This window comes from Lepidochelys kempii, chromosome 3 (assembly GCF_965140265.1).
Source record: "Lepidochelys kempii isolate rLepKem1 chromosome 3, rLepKem1.hap2, whole genome shotgun sequence".
NCBI lineage: Eukaryota > Metazoa > Chordata > Testudines > Cheloniidae > Lepidochelys > Lepidochelys kempii.
This window is the reverse complement of record NC_133258.1, coordinates 206,996,458-207,015,679: the sequence shown is the minus strand read 5'-3', so window position 1 is coordinate 207,015,679 and position 19,222 is coordinate 206,996,458. Positions and strand designations below refer to the sequence as shown.

Genomic DNA, 19,222 nt, shown 5'->3' with positions numbered 1-19,222 from the left:
AGAAGTAGAGCACAAACCCTAAATTGGCTGTAAGATCTATACTTCAATTCACCAACAAAGTGTGAAGTCCTCAGGCATTACAACAACCTCAACACAGAGTCACAGACAGTCCCCATGAGAACTCCAATCTGTCTTGTTACCCAGGTAAGCTTGCCATTACAATACATGGTCCCTTTCACCAAAAATCACAATAATACTCAGGTTACTTCCAGTCCCAAAGGACTAATCACTTACTCTGGGTCAATGCACTTTAGATCCTACACCAAAGATGCTTGTAGCCACTCCTATAATAAATTAAGTAAAATTTATGAATTAGAAAAAAGAAGTGACAGGTTTCAGAGTAACAGCCGTGTTAGTCTGTATTCGCAAAAAGAGTTTGTGTGTGTATGGGGGTGGGGGGGATGTGAGAAAACCTGGATTTGTGCAGGAAATTGCCCAACTTGATTGTCACGCACATTGTGTAAAGAGTTGTCACTTTGGATGGGCTATCACCAGCAGGAGAGTGAATTTGTGTGGGGGGGTGGAGGGTGAGAAAACCTGGATTTGTGCTGGAAATGGCCCACCTGATGATCACTTTAGATAAGCTATTACCAGCAGGACAGTGGGGTGGGAGGAGGTATTGGTTCATATTCTCTGTGTATATATAAAGTCTGCTGCAGTTTCCACGATATGCATCTGATGAAGTGAGCTGTAGCTCACGAAAGCTTATGCTCTAATAAATTGGTTAGTCTCTAAGGTGCCACAAGTACTCCTTTTCTTTTTGAAAAAAGAAGTGAGTTAGTTACAAAGTTAAAGCAAGTAAACATACCACACAAATTAGTTACAATCTTAGATTCCAAAAGGTAATAGAAGCTGCAGTAATATGCAAGCTGTATGTGTCCTTTAGGGCTAACCCAAGCTGAACAACCGTGGATCCCTTGTTTATGCTTAGAAGTCTTGTCCTCTCCCTGAAGTCCAGGCTGTATAGGGATAACAATTTTTTCTTGACAGGGATTTTTATTCTGTTCCCCCAGAGCTCAAACGGATGGGATGAGTCTCCGTGCACCTCTCCCCTTCAAGGGTGTGGGGGGAAGCAATCAACAAAGTTTTTGTCCTCTGATGTTCCACAATGGCTTGTCTGTGGGTCTTCTTTTGTTGGTCAGGAGATAACACTTCCCTGTGGTAAACTAGTATTTCAAACTAGGTAATGCTTTTCTCCTAACTATGGAGGTTTACAATTTTAGAGCAAACACTTTCACAGGTACAGAGCAAATACTTAAATATTATCTTATAGCAGGGTCACAGATATTATAAGTGAGATTACTGCATGCAGCAACTTACAAGCATTTCATAAAGTCTGAACACTAAACGCATTTCCATAAAGCTAATGACTATTGTAACAATACTAACATAGAGATGAGCCAGACTGGTTTACAACATTACAACTGTCAGTGTTCAGTGATGCCTAGGGGGCCTTGGCATGAGCTGGCACCTGATCTGCAGCATCACATGTCCCTCACACACTCCTGGGAAGGTCTGTGATTTCCTCCTGCCATGAGCACCTCTCACACACTCGCAGATGGGGGGACGCTCTCATTCCCCCACCACTCTGAGGCCACTCTCAAGCCTGAGGGGGACTATGTGACTCTCCCTTCTGTGAGTGACCCAGACACACTCATGGGGGGGGCGACAACCCTGTGACTCCTCCCAGCCCTGAGCTCCCCTCCCACACACCCAGGGAGAGGGGCCCTGTGAGGGGGGACCCTATGACTCCATCCTTACACAGTCACAGGGGGGAACCTATGACTTCAACCCTCACACCCTCACAGGGGCGACCCTATGACTTCAACCTTCACACCCTCACAGGGGTGACCCTATGACTTCAACCTTCACACCCTCACAAGGGGGACCCTATGACTCCCCCCCACACCATCACAGGGGCGACCCTATGACTTCAACCCTCACACCCTCACAGGGGCGACCCTATGACTTCAACCTTCACACCCTCACAAGGGGGACCCTATGACTCCCCCCTCACACCGTCACAGGGGCGACCCTATGACTCCCCCCTCACACCCTCACAGGGGCGACCCTATGACTTCAACCTTCACACCCTCACAAGGGGGACCCTATGACTCCCCCCTCACACCGTCACAGGGGCGACCCTATGACTCCCCCCTCACACCCTCACAGGGGGGACCCTATGACTCCCCCCTCACACCCTCACAGGGGCGACCCTATGACTCCCCCCTCACACCCTCACAGGGGCGACCCTATGACTTCAACCTTCACACCCTCACAAGGGGGACCCTATGACTCCCCCCTCACACCGTCACAGGGGCGACCCTATGACTCCCCCCTCACACCCTCACAAGGGGGACCCTATGACTCCCCCCTCACACCCTCACAGGGGGGACCCTATGACTCCCCCCTCACACCCTCACAGGGGGGACTCTATGACTCCCCCCTCACACCCTCACAAGGGGGACCCTATGACTCCCCCCTCACACCCTCACAAGGGGGACCCTATGACTCCCCCCTCACACCCTCACAGGGGCGACCCTATGACTCCCCCCTCACACCCTCACAGGGGGGACTCTATGACTCCCCCCTCACACCCTCACAAGGGGGACCCTATGACTCCCCCCTCACACCCTCACAAGGGGGACCCTATGACTCCCCCCCACACCATCACAGGGGCGACCCTATGACTTCAACCCTCACACCCTCACAGGGGCGACCCTATGACTTCAACCCTCACACCCTCACAGGGGCGACCCTATGACTTCAACCTTCACACCCTCACAAGGGGGACCCTATGACTCCCCCCTCACACCCTCACAAGGGGGACCCTATGACTCCCCCCTCACACCCTCACAGGGGCGACCCTATGACTCCCCCCTCACACCCTCACAAGGGGGACCCTATGACTCCCCCCTCACACCGTCACAGGGGCGACCCTATGACTCCCCCCTCACACCCTCACAGGGGCGACCCTATGACTCCCCCCTCACACCCTCACAAGGGGGACCCTATGACTCCCCCCTCACACCGTCACAGGGGCGACCCTATGACTCCCCCCTCACACCCTCACAAGGGGGACCCTATGACTCCCCCCTCACACCGTCACAGGGGCGACCCTATGACTCCCCCCTCACACCCTCACAAGGGGGACCCTATGACTCCCCCCTCACACCCTCACAGGGGGGACCCTATGACTCCCCCCTCACACCCTCACAGGGGGGACCCTATGACTCCCCCCTCACACCCTCACAGGGGCGACCCTATGACTTCAACCCTCACACGCCCACGGGGGGGGGCACCCTGTGACTCCGCTCTTCACACGCCCACGGCGGGCGGGGGCTGGCCCCGGATCCCCGGGCCGCAGAGCGCGGGAACCGGGGCGGTCCCGTGAGGGCTCTGGGCAGGGGCCGGCCGCGGGGGGCGGGCGCGGGGCGGAGCCGGGCTCGGAGGGAGCGGCCGGGATCCCCCTGGCGGCGGCGGCGCGGCGGGGCGGGGCGGCGCCGCTGTCCTTTGTGCTGCAGCCGGCATGTGGCCGGGCTGTGGCGGCGGGCGCCCGGCGGCGTGAGGGCAGCGGGCCGGGGGCCGGGGCGGCGGAGCCATGGGGCGGAGGCGGGCGCTGGTCAGCGCGCTCAGCCTGTGCCTCAGCCTGTGCGCCCTGGGGCTGCTGCTCACCGCCCTCCTCACCGACCACTGGTACGAGACCGACCCCCGGCGGCACCGCGCCGGCTGCGAGCGCCGCGCCCAGCGCCCCCGCCTGCTGCCCCTGCCCCTGCGCCGCCGCGGCCCCCGCCGCGCCGGGCCGCCCCCCGGCCCCGAGCCCGCTCGCCGCCCCCCGGCGCTGCCGGGGCTGGGCGTGCTGCAGTCCGGCTGCGCCCGCCCGCTCTTCGCCAGCTACGCCGGCCTGTGGAGGAAATGCTACTCCCTGGGCGTCGACCCGGACCTGGACAGCCTGGTGGAGAGAGGTCAGGGAGCGCGGCACGGGGCAGCGGGCACCCCCCCCCCGCGCGGCCCCCTGCGCGCCTTGCACCCTCCCCCGCGCGGCCCCCTGCGCGCCTTGCACCCTCCCCCGCGCGGCCCCCTGCGCGCCTTGCACACCCCCCGCGCGGCCCCCTGCGCGCCTTGCACCCCCCCCGCGCGGCCCCCTGCGCGCCTTGCAACCCCCCCGGGCGGTCCCCTGCGCGCCTTGCACCCCCCCGCGCGCGGTCCCCTGCGCGCCTTGCACCCCCCGCGCGGTCCCCTGCGCGCCTTGCACCCCCCCCCGCGCGGTCCCCTGCGCGCCTTGCACCCCCCCCGCGCGGTCCCCTGCGCGCCTTGCACCGCCCCGCGCGGCCCCCTGCGCGCCTTGCACCCTCCCCGCGCGGCCCCCTGCGCGCCTTGCACCCTCCCCGCGCGGCCCCCTGCGCGCCTTGCACCCTCCCCCGCGCGGTCCCCTGCGCGCCTTGCACCCTCCCCCGCGCGGTCCCCTGCGCGCCTTGCACCCCCCCCGCGCGGTCCCCTGCGCGCCTTGCACCGCCCCGCGCGGCCCCCTGCGCGCCTTGCACCCTCCCCGCGCGGCCCCCTGCGCGCCTTGCACCCTCCCCGCGCGGCCCCCTGCGCGCCTTGCACCCTCCCCCGCGCGGTCCCCTGCGCGCCTTGCACCCTCCCCCGCGCGGTCCCCTGCGCGCCTTGCACCCTCCCCCGCGCGGTCCCCTGCGCGCCTTGCACCCCCCCCGCGCGAGCCACACCCCCCCCCGCGCGGCCCCCTGTGCGCCTTGCACCCCGCCCGCGCGGTCCCCTGCGCGCCTTGCACCCCCCCCGCCGCGCGGCCCCCTGCGCGCCATGCACCCCCCCCGCGCGAGCCACACCCCCCCCGCGCGGCCCCCTGCGCGCCTTGCACCCCCCCCACGCGGCCCCCTGCGCGCCTTGCACCCTCCCCCGCGCGGTCCCCTGCGCGCCTTGCACCGCCCCGCGCGGCCCCCTGCGCGCCTTGCACCCTCCCCGCGCGGCCCCCTGCGCGCCTTGCACCCTCCCCCGCGCGGTCCCCTGCGCGCCTTGCACCCCCCCCCGCGCGCGGTCCCCTGCGCGCCTTGCACCCCCCCGCGCGCCTTGCACCCCCCCGCGCGCCTTGCACCCCCCCCGCGCGCGGTCCCCTGCGCGTCTTGCACCCCCCGCGCAGCCCCCTGCGCGCCTTGCACCCCCCGCGCGGCCCCCTGCACGCCTTGCAACCCCCCCGCGCGGTCCCCTGCGCGCCTTGCACCCCCCCCGCGCGGCCCCCTGCGCGCCTTGCAACCCCCCCGCGCGGCCCCCTGCGCGCCTTGCACCCACCCCGCGTGGCCCCCTGCGCGCCTTGCACACCCCCCCCGCGCGGCCCCCTGCGCGCCTTGCACCCTCCCCGCGCGGCCCCCTGCGCGCCTTGCACCCTCCCCCGCGCGGTCCCCTGCGCGCCTTGCACCCCCCCCGCGCGGCCTCCTGCGCGCCTTGCACCCCCCCGCGCGCTGTCCCCTGCGCGCCTTGCACCCTCCCCCGCGCGGTCCCCTGCGCGCCTTGCACCCTCCCCCGGGCGCCTTGCACCCCCCCGCGCGCGCTATGCACCCTCTCCTGCGCAGTCCCCTGCGCGCCTTGCACCCCCCCGCGCGGTCCCCTGCGCGCCTTGCACCCCCCCCCCCGCGCGGCCCCTTGGGCGCCTTGCACCCCCCTGCGAGGCCCCTTGGGCGCCTTGCACCCCCCGCGTGGCCCCCTGCGTGCAATGAACCCCCCGCGTGGCCCCCTACGTGCCTTGCACCCCCGTGCGCGGCCCCCTGCACCCCTTGCACCCTCCCGCGCGCCATGCATCTGCCCCTCGCGGCCCCCCGTGCGCCATGCACCCCTCCCCGCGCGGCCCTCTGCGCGCCTTGCACCCCTCCCTGCGTGGTCCCCTGCACGCTTTGCAACCCCTCCATGTGGTCCCCAGGGCGCCTTGCACCCCCCCCCGTGCGCCTTGCACCCCCCGTGCGCGCCTTGCACCCTCCCCCGCGCGTGCCATGCACCCTCTCCTGCACGGCCTCTGCGCTCCTTGCTCCGCCCCTGCGCCTTGCACCCCCCCCGCGCAGCCCCCTGCGCAAAATGCACCCCCCTGGCGTGGCCCCCTGCACAAAATGCACCCCCCCGGCGTGGCCCCCTGCGTGCCTTGCACCCCCCCGGCGTGACCCCCTGCGTGCCTTGCACCCCCCTGCGCGCCTTTCACCCCCCCCGCGCACCTTGCACCCCACCATGCGCCATGAACCCCCCTGCGCGCCTTGCACCCCCCCTGCGCGGCCCCCTGCATGCCTTTCACCCCCCCTGCGCGCCTTTCACCCCACCATGCGCCATGCACCCCCCTGTGCGCCTTGCACCCCCCCTGCGCGGCCCCCTGCGCGCTTTGCACCCCCCTCCAACACTACCCGCTGCGCGGCCACTGTGCACCTTGCACCCCCGACTCTACCCCCGGTGCGCCCAGCGTGCGCCTTGCACACACCCCCAGACCACCCCCTGCGTGGCCAGCGTGCGCCTTGCACCCCCCCACGGTCACCCCCCGCGTGCCTTGCACCCCCCCCACGGTCACCCCCCGCGCGGACCCCTGTGCTCCAAATGCATGTGAATTATGCACCCTTAGTACACCATGGACTCCCAGTGCATAGGTACTATATACCCCCAGTGCCTTCAGTGCCCAGGCACTGTGTGCATCCAAGATTCCCCTGCCCAAACACCATGTATCCCCTGACCTAGGAATGCATTGGCACTGTGCACCTTTAATGCACCATGCTCCCACATCCCCTATGAACGGCTACTGTGGATTATGCACCCCTTAACTGTGCACCCTCTTACCCACCAATCCACATGCACCCTGAGGTGTTCTCTGGCCCTTTCGGCAGGGCCCTCAGCACCCACCCTCCTCTGGGATTGGCTGCCAGGGCTTTATGTGCAGGAGTAGCTGGCCTACAGTTACAGTAGCTACTCTTCTACTGCTCCCACAGTTAGGCTGCTGTGTACGTCTAAGCGTATGTTGCCTAATATTAAGCAGGCCATTTTTTGTTACTTCTCTGTGTACCTGAAGCAGCCTTCAACAGGCCTCCTGTACATCTCCTCTTTGTGTAAAAATATGCGCTGGTCATCTAGTAGAACCTCTGTTCCTCCTAAGTGAAAAAAACAAATATAGCCCAGATAATAACACTTCTCTCTCTTCAGAAATTAAAAGGAATAGTCAAGAAACATTTGCATCATTTGTCACCCGAATCTGAGATGTGACTTTTCTGCTTCCTTCCTTCATTGTCATCTGTTAAATTAGATCTTTGTAGAACAGCCAAGCCTTATGTCACATACATATGGGCTAATGTTCTTCTTTAGTACATATTGGGGAACAAAGATAATATGTTTCTTTTATGTTGCATCAATAGATTAAACATTTTCAAACTACACATATTGACTTCATGCAGGTTTTTTGTTTGTTTGGTTAGTTGTTTTGTTTTTTCCTAATATTTAACTCTGATATTATATAAGTATTATAAACCTTTTAATTACACCAACAAATAATGTGTAATACACTATTTCATGCTCAAAAGGGTGAGCAGACATCACTTTCTCTTCTTTAGCCACTTGATTAGAGGAATAGGGTAGTTAGTTATATTGTTAACATTAGGTGGAGTGAATGTTGCACAAAATATCTGTAACTTAATGAAACATTTCAAAGGTGTGCCTCTGAAGACACAAAATTTCGTTTACCAGATTGGCCTGAGAATAAGGTAAATAGCTTGCATTATGGCAATGAAGATGCACATGTGAGTGCTGCATTTCATACCATCTTAAGCCAAGTAATACACTTGCAAATTAGTAGAGAAATGCAAAAATAGATATTGCTTTAAGTGTTCTTATGCTCATGATCAGCAGACTCATTGTGACATTTAATTGCTTGTGCCTTAAGGAATAACATTTTGGATTTGGAGTCAGCTACACCCTAGAGCACATGCAAATACCTTCCCTGGGATGGATGTTGTATTTTCAGGGCCAGCCCTGCTCATAACCCATTCCCCATGCCTCTGTTTATACCCAAAATGGCATTTGTTCTCTGCAGCCAACATTCTTGACTTCTGATTAAAGTCCAAGGGCCAGCTGCTCCGCTTGTGTAAATTGGCATCCCTCCATTGACTTCAGTGCAAATATGAAGATTTACACCAGCTGAGGATGCATCTCAAAATGTCCCAGAGAGTATCTTTCATATATTAATATGTACAATGAGAGAAATCACAAAGGCCCTGCATTGCCTCTCTCTCTCTAGTCTTACACTGGTGTGTCCATCCCGTTAATTCCTGACTAGCATGAGAGGACCTTTTATAGATATTCCCATAGAGATGAACTCTAATCTAAACACATAATCATTGTGTCTGCAGACAGGTAACTTTTTCCTTTCCATAAACATCACCGCTCTCTCAGGCATAGGCCTCTTTCCTGAGACTCATATTAAGTATGTTAGTAACAAATGCATTTACAGTTGCTTACCACTTCAGAAAAAACACCTTTGCAGCATAGTTAAATTCAGATCACAACCTTGCATCCCTTTATTTTCCATATGCTGTCTCCTTTTAGTTAAAAAGGGTTTAATCTGTTTTAATAGTAAATTAAACTAAAAAGACATCAGTAACATTTGGTCCCCAGTTCCTGCCATCCCATGTGGCCAGCTGATCTCCCACAGCCAGTACCTCTTGGATGTCACCTTGACTGAGTGTCCCAAGTTTGCTCCTCTTGTGCATCTCACTAGAGGTCAGAAGAGTGTTTCCTTTTGAAAATAAACTGTTATTGGGGCAAATTCACTGTGGTCCGAGACACAAAAGTATCTTAACTAAAAAGATAGTGAAAGGGAACCATTGTGGTGGGTGGAAAATAGTAAATTCCAGTGCTCCAAGCTGAGGTCACTTCACACCGCACTGGCTAGGTGCTGGTAGAAAGGGTTCACAAGGAAGGTTCCAGATCCTCCAGGGTATTTAGGCACCTAACTTTCAGTGAAACCAGTGGGAGTTGGGCCCCTAAATGCCTTTGAGGATGCGAGACAAAGTTCACATATTGGGTTCAGCCATCTCCTTCCTTGACTCCATCTCCATCCAGCTCTCATGCTTCCTACAATTCAGCACCTCTCCAAGTAGCCTGGCTGTCCTCTGACCTGTCCCTGATGCCCTTGGCAAGGGAGGGGGAGAGTTCTTACTCAGTGCCCTTCCTGGGTGATTCACTTTCAGCTCCTCATGGAACCAGTTTAGTTTCATTATTATTTATATTGCAATAGTATCTTGTTCTTTGGGAGTTCCCTCTGTGCAGTCACACCTGTGGGATTGACTCCCTCTCCTCTTGGCATTTGCACTTGAAGCCAGGGCACATTAGCCCACAAGAATCACAAGTGGGAAATGCACAGGGCCCCTCAAAGAAGAAACATTCCCTGCCCCCCAAAGAGCTGACCATCTAAATAGACAAGACAGACACATCTGACCCAGGCCCTGCCCAGGGATAAGCTGCTGCAGTGTGTCTAGGGGTGTGTCACTGCAGAGTGCTTACGGAATGCTTCAGTGCAGCTGAGTAAGCAGCCCTGGTCTGGCTGCAGGTTTGCCTCACAAGTACCACAGAATTGCTCATGGTTTCTCTGTCATGAAGCCTTTCACTGATGCTATGCAACCTGTCACAATGTCATTGAGCTTAGCGGGAAAGGGCTGGATCCTGCCAAGTGCTGATTACCCCAAGCCCCACCTGAAATCAGTGAGAGTGCTCAGCACCTTGCACCATCAGCCCCTAAGAACAGCTATGCAGCTGCCGGTCAGGGCAGTACACTGGGCACTTCAGCTTCCTTACAATGGAGCCAGACTGCCTTATTGCAAAGCAAACATGGGGTTATCCGTACAGGGCCAGGTATTGGCTGTTAAAGCAACAGCCCCTTTTGGGGAGTGCCAGGGAACACCGCCAGTGGTGGATCTTGTAGGCATTTGTTCTGCTGAGAGCACAGCCAGACAGCTCTACATGTGCTGGGGGAGCGCGCATAGGAGCAGCAGCTGCTACATACTGTGACATCCCACCCATCACAGATCCACAGGATTGGTGCTATGTCCCCAGCTTTGGATTGGTCTGTAGGAGGAACCCCTTCAATGTGCCAGACCCCTTAGGGGTCTCCCTTTTCCTCCAGGGTAAGCTATGTGGCTTCACTACCTCCTTAGACTGGACCTCTGGGCCTGCAGAACCTCTGCTTCACACCGTGAGCTCCGTTCATTCAGCAAGTCCAGCTGAGACAGATCCCTGATGGAGACTTGTCCACTCTGCAGGGGTTCATGCACCTCGCCCATTATTTGCAACGACACTCACCCAGCGTTGTCCAAACAGTCAGGTTTATTAGTCATCTGGAACACAGCATAGGAAGTCCTTAGGGTAGTATAGAGAACTGAAGGTTAAAGCATAGGTCATTCTGGTTAACCCAGAGCCCAGCCAAGCTGTAAGGAACCCCTTGATTCAAGGTCTCGCTCTGTGTCTGACCTCCTTCATCAGACCCCAGGTGAGTCCCGACTCCTTCCAGCAGCCAACACTTATCTCCCCACTTCGTACCTCTCCAGTCCTTTGATCTCAAGCTGGGGGACTGTTGTTCTCTAAGGAGAGATGGGGAAGGCCTTATTCAAGAGTCATTGGTTGCTAGGTCCTGTCTGTATCCCATTGACTTTCAATGAGATTAGGGCTCCTTATTGCCTACATCTCTTCTGAAAAAAATGGACAGGCTCCTAAATCACTTAGGAACTTATAAAAATTTGTCCCCAAGTTCCTGGGACCTTGTGGGGCTGGATTTCCTTCAACATCTTGTGGGGGGAGAGGGCTCCTTAGAAAAGGCTCCAGGGTGAATGCAGACCAGCGGGTGGATGTGTGCGTGTGCATGTCCACACGCGGGTGAACTCTCCCAGCCCGAGGAGCTTGTGCATCTCTCACTAGCATCAAGCTTCTGCCATTTGTAGGGAGAGGTGGTGTTGGGTGTGGAACTGGAAGTGCAGGGTAGAAGCTGCGAGGTAGTCTGTGGGCACGGGGAGAGCAAATGGAGAGAATGCACTGTGGACTAATTATATTAGAAGACAATTTACAGCCTTGCTGTCAGTGTTTAACACAGTATTCTCTGGGGGAACCTGCTTGGTTTTTAGCAGGTGGGTTAATGAAGTCTGTTCCTTCCTTTCCTGAAGGTATTGTTCAGAGATGCACAGCTATCAAATACCACTTCTCCCAACCAATGCACTTACGAAACATTCCATTCAATTTAACCAAGACCATCCAGCAAGATGAGTGGCATCTGCTTCGTAAGTACACAAATTGTCAGCCTCTCATCTGGGGATGCACAAGATTCTCCATAACTCTGTCAGTGTTTCACATGAAAAAGCAAGACAACATGCTGGTCTGTAGATAGGGTTTGCCATCCTGAATCAGACCAGGGCTCTGTCTAGTCCAGTAACCTCTCTCTGGCCAGGGGCCAGTATCAGACGCTTTGAAGAAAGGGGTAAGAAATCCCATAGTAAGCAAATATGGAATAACCTACCTACAGGGAAATATCTTCCTAGCCCCTATCCTTTACAGGTTGGCTTATGCCCCGAAGCATGGCTGTTTATATCCTTCTAAATCTTTTTTTTTTATTTTAAATCCCATCTGATGTAACTCTGGATGTTCTTGTTATTCAGATAATTGGTCAGTCTTTTTTTGAATCCTGATAGACTCTTGGCCTAAATTATATCTTGTGGCAATGAGTTCTACAGGCTAACTGCACAATATGTAAAAATGTATTTGCTTTTATCTGTTTTAAATTTGTTGCCTCGCAATTTCATTAGATATCCCCTCATTCTGTGTTATGAGAAAGGGTAAATAGGAACCAACCCCTGGTTTAATTTTTCTGTACTGCTTATTATATTCTATACCTCTGTCAAGTCCCCTCTTATTCCTCTCCTGTCTGAACAGTCCCAATCTTTTCCTTCTCACTTGAAAGTTAATTTTTTTCATGACCCTAATCCTTCTTGTTGTCTGTCTCTAAACCACTTGTATTATCTGCTGTGGTCTCTTAGATAGGGTGACCAGAACTGGTATTCCAGGTCAGGTCACATCATTGGTGCTGGCGGTGACATTAGAACACTTTCAGTATTAGTTTCTGTTCCATTGCATCTACATCTAAACATTTTGTTTGCTCTTTTAACCATTGCTACACATTGAGGAGGGTTTAGTCCTCTGAGGAGGTTGTTTAGTCAGCTATCCACTGTGGAGCCCACATCATCTTATGGAGTGGTTACAATTAATTTAGAACCCAGCTTTGCCTATGAGTGGCTCGAAAGATTCTTCCAATATGCATTAACATGCATTTGCCAACAGGGTTTGTAAATAGTTCCTTGTCATTGTCTTTTTTGCTCTAAGCAAAAGGGTGATGTTTAATCTCTGCTCTACTTCTTATATGGAAGCAGATTTAAGAAGAATCACGGCTGGTTTTCTGGGCATGGCAGCTGCTGTTCTTCTCTGTGGATGCATTGTAGCGGCAGTCAGTTTCTTTTGGGAGGAAAGCCTCACGCAGCACGTGGCAGGCCTTCTATTCCTTATGACAGGTATTGTGCCATCTTTGTGTGCTAATTACAAATGAAGCCCTTGATTAGGTTTCTCTTTGGTAGACTGTGCTTGTTATCCATCAGCAGAGAACACCTTCCTTTGATCTTTCCACTTAGAACTGACTTTCCACTTAGAACTGACTTTCCACTGCAGCTATTTGGGTAGATGTCAAAAAAGCAGGCAAGATTTTTCTGAGTACTATAAGAAGACAGAAAGGGACTATTTAATTTCTTCTTCCAAAAAGGGAATAAAAAGTTTGTCCTTCATGCTCCATACCTGTGCCTGGGAGAAAGAAGGGGTAAGGGCACTCCATTACAGACTGTGCAAACTCTAGGACCGGGCGTGCAGGGGCAAGTGGGCATTGTGCCATTGCTTACTTCCCTGCTTGAGCATGTGGATGAGGAAGAGTGGGCAGAGCCTGGGCTCCTTGCCTTCAATTACCAGCCAGCAAACCTGAGACAGCATGGGGGGAGTGTCATAATTTGCTGGGAAATGATTTCTTTCCAAAGCAAAGAGGGAGGCTGAGACTAAATTGTGTTTGAGTTACAAAATCTGCCAGGGCTATTCCTGGAGGGGTGCAGTTTACATCCCCTCTTTTGCACAAGACTGGGTCTAAAGACAAAAATCTATCCCTAAACTTCACGTTAGTGGGGAAGATGAGTGAATAGGTTTCCCCCCGCCCCATGTCTTCTTCTTCACTCTGTCCTTGAAACAACAAAGGAGAAGTCTAAATTACAACAAAAGCAGCAGTTGTTAAGTCAGTGTAACAATTTTATTTTTGTCCCAGTCATTTATAACTTCTTGCAACTTTCACCCCTCACGTTACTGTTTTCCATCATTGGTCTTTTCCTAAAAATGAACTTTTTGGGGAAGTTTGAGGAAAAGTGTTCAGCTGTTTTTGCAGAGTGAAGGTGGGCAGGTGTTGTTTGGTTTGTATTATTAAAAAAAAAGTCTTTCATTTGTAACTAGCAAAAATGGAAAAGGGTAGGAAAGGTTAAATTCATTGTGGGAAAAGACCTTAATAAGAAGCAATTATTTTCCCTGGTCTGGAGGAAATTTATATTGATTTGACCAAGTTATTAACCTCTGAAAACCACATCTGAGCATGCACCATAGATTTTATTCCATAAACTTGTAAAGTGCAAGCTTAAGGAAAAATTCATTGTGGCTGGATGTGTATAGCTAATTTCACTGCATACTGAAAAATCTAGCCCCATAGATTGCTGCAGAGCCAGGAGGGACACATTGGACAGGGAGAGGACCTCCTGCAGACAGGTGTGCAGTGGCTGAGAGACGAGGACCTCACTCCTCCACATCAGAGCTATGTTGGGGAAGGTTGGCTGGGGATGCATGTTTGAGTAAATTACACGTACAGACTAGATTTTGTCAAGTGCATACAAAACTATTGCCTCAGCCCACCATGGATCTTGTGAGGTGTGAAGGGGCTGCTCTCAACCCTGGGTCTTAAGGAGTGCATGAAGAGAAGTCTCCAATCTGAATATGTTAAGCAGGCCTCATGAATCCACAGGTGGGGCACTTAACACGCCTGCTCTAAAAGAATTGTGGGGTAACAACTGCAACAAACCTTAAACTGCTTGTAAAAACTGAGAGCGTTTTTTCAAGTATCAGAGTAGCAGCCATGTTAGTCTATATCCGCAAAAGAACAGGAGGACTTGTGGCACCTTAGAGACTAACACATTTATTTGAGCATAAGCTTTTGTGGGCTAAAACCCCCTTCATCGGATGCATGCAGCGGAAAATACAGTAGGAAGAGATATATATACACAGAGAACATGAAACAATGGGTGTTATCATACACACTATAATGAGAGTGATCAGTTAAAGTGAGCTATTACCAGCAGGAGAGAAAAAAAAACAAAAAACAAAACCAAAAAAACTCTTTTGTAGTGATAATCAAGATGGGCCATTTCCAGCAGTTGACAAGAACGTGTGAGGAACAGTAGGGGGGGAAACTAAACATTGGGAAATAGTTTTACTTTGTGTAATGACAGATCCACTCCCAGTCTTTACATTCAAGCCTAATTTAATGGTGTCCAGTTTGCAAATTAATTCCAATTCAGCATTCAAAAACCAGTTGGAGAACACTTCAATCTCCCTGGTCTCTTGATTACAGACCTAAAAGTCGCAATATTACAACAAAAAAAACTTAAAAAACAGACTCCAACAAGAGACTGTTGGAAATGGCCCATCCTGATTATCACTACAAAAGGGTCCCCCCCTGTGCTGGTTCTCCTGTTCTTTTTTCAAGTAGGAACTAGAAGAAGTTATATTAAGTTCATAATTAAAATACAGAGCCAGCGCTCAAAGACTTGTATAGTCAGATAAGACCTTGAAACATTGCGAATGCCAGCATTAATACCACACGTTCTATCCAAGTAAGAAAACAGCTTTTGCCTAGTTTTTTGATTTATAAAAACTATGTTTAACAGGGATGTGTTTGCTCTTTTATTTATCCCAGACTGTATAAATCTACTAACCCTGAGAATATGTTTTGTTTACAGGAATATTTTGCACTATTTCTCTGTGCACTTATGCAGCAAGTATATCATATGATCTAAACCGCCTACCAGCATTCATATATAGTCTTCCTAATGATGTGGAACATGGATACAGCTGGTCTATATTTTGTGCATGGTGCAGTTTAGGATTTATAGTAGCAGCAGGATGTCTTTGTGCTGCTTATCCATTTGTTCACAGGACCAAGATTATTCATCTAAAGTCTGCCAGAAACTCTTCTGTATGACTGCTTCTCAGAAGATGGTGTTCTCTACCCTTGTTCAGTGACAGGTGAACAATATTGTTCAAGGACTTACCACAACAAAGAAAAAAGTGAAAGGAAAGTTACATTCAGGATTCCATGCACAAATACCTACCTGATCCTTCAAAATCTACTAGTCAGGAAACAAGAGGAGTTCTGTTCTGCTTCCTAGCGGACTGAAATCAAATAGAGGAAACACCTTCCCAAGGACAAGAATAGTGGGGGTATTAACTGCTTCAGTCAATATACTGTGTATATGTGTGTCTGAAAGGAGATGAGGCTATTCACACAGGAAAAGAGAAGGAAAAGCTGTGATGAGAATTTAGGGCTATTTCTATTTTTCAAATGTTTGTACATAAAGTAACTTATCAGAGGAGAAAAAAATCATTGCCAAATGAGTCTTAGTCAGAAAAAATGCTTTTCTTTCCATAGGATCATACTTAATACACTTCAATTCAGCTTCTTCTGAACTTTGTTTTTTGCTGTCAGATAGACCCAGTCTCTGTCCATGTACCCCATATGAATGTTCTTTGTCAAAACAAGATTCCTGCTTGGTTTTTATTTCCCTTTGTACTTTATAAGTAACCAAAAAATGTTTATTGCTTATATAGCTAAGAGATTCACAGTGTGGAGAGATTCACCATTCCCACGGATATCATTAGAAGTCACCTCTGTTGTGAAGCTTCAGCATCTTTGTGTTAAACTACAATTCAGTAGTAAAACACCTCCCTCTATGAGCATCGTGTTGTGTTGAGTAGAAAAGTTAGTGGCTTGGAACTGGGTTTTCTCTTAATGCTGATGCATCTTAACCCTGAGTAGGAATCATTACAGCAGAATTTCTAGTGACAGGGTAGTCACAGATCCAGTCAAGTGCCCCTCTTGGTTCTCACCAGACTTCTGTGAGAGGCAATGCAGGCCCTGGCTCCCAGGTTTTAAGCCTCCAGACTCCAAACCAGTGCTCCCACCCCTCCCCTCATGAGCTCTACTGTCCCCACCTGCAGAGGTATAAACATCCTTCATTTACAACTGCAGTGTGAAAGCATGGCATGGCGCAGTCTCCCCACCCTCCTTGCCCTCAGACACTGTTCTAGGGTCAGACCTTTGTGATTTAGCAGGAGGAACAGAGGTGTTTGGAGGGGGCACTTATCCCTTTTGTAACCTCAGCATGAAACGTTTGGGGGTGGAAAAGGGAGATGGTGTATTGCTAGACAGAACTTGAAGTTGGCTCGTGGTAAGTGCCTCCCCCATCCCACAAGCATGAATGTACACAGGCAACTCCCTCCAAGAATAACTGGTGAAGAACCTGTTCTTGTTTCCTTCCACCCTTAGGGCAGGGTTTCCCTAGTCTTGGAAAGCTGCGTGGCCCCTGTATGAAAGTGAAATCAACTATACCTTCCTTCTCACAACACTGTGTTGATACAGGCTTATCCCACATGAGTGCTTGCTTACTCACAGTAGATTGGGTGGTTCTTTACAGCAGGATACTTCCTCACATGCTTTAGTGAACAATGGTTTGAGGCTCTTTGCAAACTCAGGCAGACATCTCTGCATCAGTTAAGTCTGAAGACCATGACATGACTTTCTTTGCAACCAGAACAGCGAGAGCTTTTTTGATGAAAGCAGAGACTCTAGAAAACAAGTGAGAGGCTTATCTGCACACACCCCTCTGAAGAACACCATTTCAAGCTGTTTGGATTTGCCCATAGCTGTGGAATATTAGCAGCTGAGAAAGGTTAAGGTACTGGCCAATCTCTGCCCACCCCCTACTTAGCTGCCATGGTTAATTAGCCCTTTGAAAGCATGTCATGGCAAGGGCTAGTAAAATAGCCCACTAAGTAGCAGCTTTGTGCCAAACTGCAAAATGGCTTTTGTATCATTTTTATTTTAGCTTACACATTTATCCATAGTCTTGACTGGTAATGCATCTAAAAAGTCACTGTGCTAGAAAATTTCCAGTTACAAGTAGCTAAATACTCCTTAACAAGGTCAGACTTTTAAATAGTATATGTAATGCTACAATAGTTTTAGGTAGCATGATCTCTGACCGAGCTAAGATACACACTCCATGAGATTTCCCTTTAGAAAATACTTTCCTTGATTTATAGGTGGACTTTTACTCCCGGTAAAACTGACCACTCTGACTCAGGGTGCTGCCACTTTAAACATAACCCGTCCAATGTGCAGAAGAGCATCATTGTGCAGACTTGCTCTAAAACTCTAAAGATCTTGTACATGACAGTGTCAAAGTTGTATGAATTAGAGTCAGAGCAGAGATCTCTTAAGAATTAATAGAGACAGAGCTAGTGTTTCCACTTCTATTTCCTTCTGTTCTCCACACTATGCAGCGCTGTCAAAGGTGGGATTCTTTGGGTAAACATCAGCAGGGGAGAGGTTTAAGATTTCATCCACTGATGGCCCATCATCTTCTGGTAGTATCTCTGCCTCAAACATACGCTGAAGCAAAGCATCAACTGTCCTGTACCCTGAGAAAAGAAAAACAAACAACACTGGTTTCTATAGTGGCCTAGGCTAGTTAGCCATTCCCTTAATTTACTTTATGCTCAAAGGCTAAGTCATTTTGTGATATATGTTCCTCACTTTGGGTGACAAGTCACTGAGGTGTCTACCCTGCCAGTTTACATCCCCATTCCCCAGCAAACAAAGGCAGCTCTTTCAATCAGCATGTGTTATTTACCACTGTAAAAACATGTACATGTGAGAACCTCCCTCTGTAGGATTGGTCCCTACAACACATTTTCTAGCACTTTGTCCGCTAACTATTTGAACATCCTGAACAAATCCACAATGAAAGAGCAAACAGTTTTCATTAACTGCTGCCTTTTCAGGGTTTTTTTTCCCCAATGAAGCTGTTTTGATAGAGCACTTGAAGAAGCAGGGAGCGTTATACGAGGCCCCTAGACTCAGGCTTTCAATCAGTTTGTGCGTTAAACAGCAAATCCAGACTTATAGTGAACTTCAACTGGATTCAACAGGAAACAATCAAGACACAGGGAGAATGTTTCTGGAGAGGAAGGATGAGCATTAAACCAAGCAGTAAGAGTTGCAAAGAGTTACCAAAGAGTCTCAGCCAGGATAAAAGTGAAGTGGATACAAGGAGAAAACAGCAACAAAGAGGCTTCCTAACATCTGGAGAAGCTGAACCACCAAGACTGTTCCTGTGTAAGTAGCTCCTGCAGGCAACGAGCTTGTGCTGTAAAGCCCAGGAGCTTGACAAAGAAAGTGCTACAATAAAAAACAGCATAAACACTATTAGAATCTGACTGGGGCTGGGGTGCCAAAAACCCCAAACTGAGTTCTGATTCTCTGTTGGGCTTGATCGTGCCACATTTGATCACAAACATGTGGCATGCTCAGATGAAAGAGGTGCTGGCGGCTCAAGCAAATTTTTTACTTTCGTAGCTGACACGGCAAGCATAGAGGTGCCAGGGCTATGCACGGCCAAGCCAAGAGCCCTGGAAAAAATTAAGCCCTGCCAGTGACCATCATACTTCATGGACGAGAAGATATGTGAGGGTTGGAAATAGTCCGAAAGAGACTTCTTGGTCCCAGCCTGCTGTTTAAAGGGGATTTAGAAGAAGTCTCTAGGTGGGTTTTAGCTGCAGGGACAGCTACACTTATATCAGCTTCCTCTGCCACCCCTCCACAGGGGTGCTCCCCTCCCTGCCTTGGGACCTGAAGTCCATTGGAAACCTGTATTTGAGACATCAGGAGAGAATTAAGGTTTTGAACAACTCATCTCATCAGGAGTGGCTTCTAGAGTCCCACTAAGCTTTTTTTCCAAATGGCCAAGTGAACATGCCATCCTGTAATGGCGACTGCACACGAGTGGACGTTTGGAGA

General features: G+C 51.5%; 2 protein-coding genes across 5 annotated transcripts in view; one reads left to right on the top strand and one right to left on the bottom strand.

Moving 5' to 3' along the window:
- Window positions 1-3,530: 3,530 nt before the first annotated feature.
- Window positions 3,531-18,631, top strand: TMEM178A (transmembrane protein 178A). Of its 4 annotated transcripts, none has more exons than XM_073339803.1 (4): window positions 3,531-3,965; window positions 11,187-11,300; window positions 12,444-12,581; window positions 15,105-18,631. In XM_073339803.1, exons 1-4 carry the CDS (start codon window positions 3,602-3,604, stop codon window positions 15,344-15,346), a joined length of 858 nt encoding a protein of 285 aa, XP_073195904.1. In that variant the 5' UTR covers window positions 3,531-3,601; the 3' UTR covers window positions 15,347-18,631. The 4 variants fall into 4 exon arrangements, with proteins under 4 accessions (XP_073195904.1, XP_073195906.1, XP_073195907.1 ...); XM_073339805.1 differs by having other exon boundaries at window positions 3,617-3,696; window positions 12,441-12,581; XM_073339806.1 differs by lacking the exon at window positions 3,531-3,965 and adding an exon at window positions 7,520-10,519 and having other exon boundaries at window positions 12,441-12,581.
- The window catches only part of LOC140909755 (two pore channel protein 2-like), a 31,401-nt gene continuing 26,444 nt past the window's right edge, over window positions 14,266-19,222 (bottom strand). Inside the window, exon 19 of the mRNA XM_073339802.1 lies at window positions 14,266-17,844. Coding sequence (XP_073195903.1) covers window positions 17,699-17,844 — 146 coding nt within the window. The 3' untranslated portion in view covers window positions 14,266-17,698. The remainder of the gene's footprint in view (window positions 17,845-19,222) is intronic.

Excerpts from the sequence above, each read along its gene's own strand:
- TMEM178A (XM_073339803.1), top strand. The coding sequence starts at position 3,602 with ATGGGGCGGAGGCGGGCGCTGGTCAGCGCGCTCAGCCTGTGCCTCAGC. Across the intron at positions 3,966-11,186 it reads GGACAGCCTGGTGGAGAGAG|GTATTGTTCAGAGATGCACA; the intron begins GTCAGGGAGCGC and ends CCTTTCCTGAAG. Across the intron at positions 11,301-12,443 it reads AGATGAGTGGCATCTGCTTC|ATTTAAGAAGAATCACGGCT; the intron begins GTAAGTACACAA and ends ATATGGAAGCAG.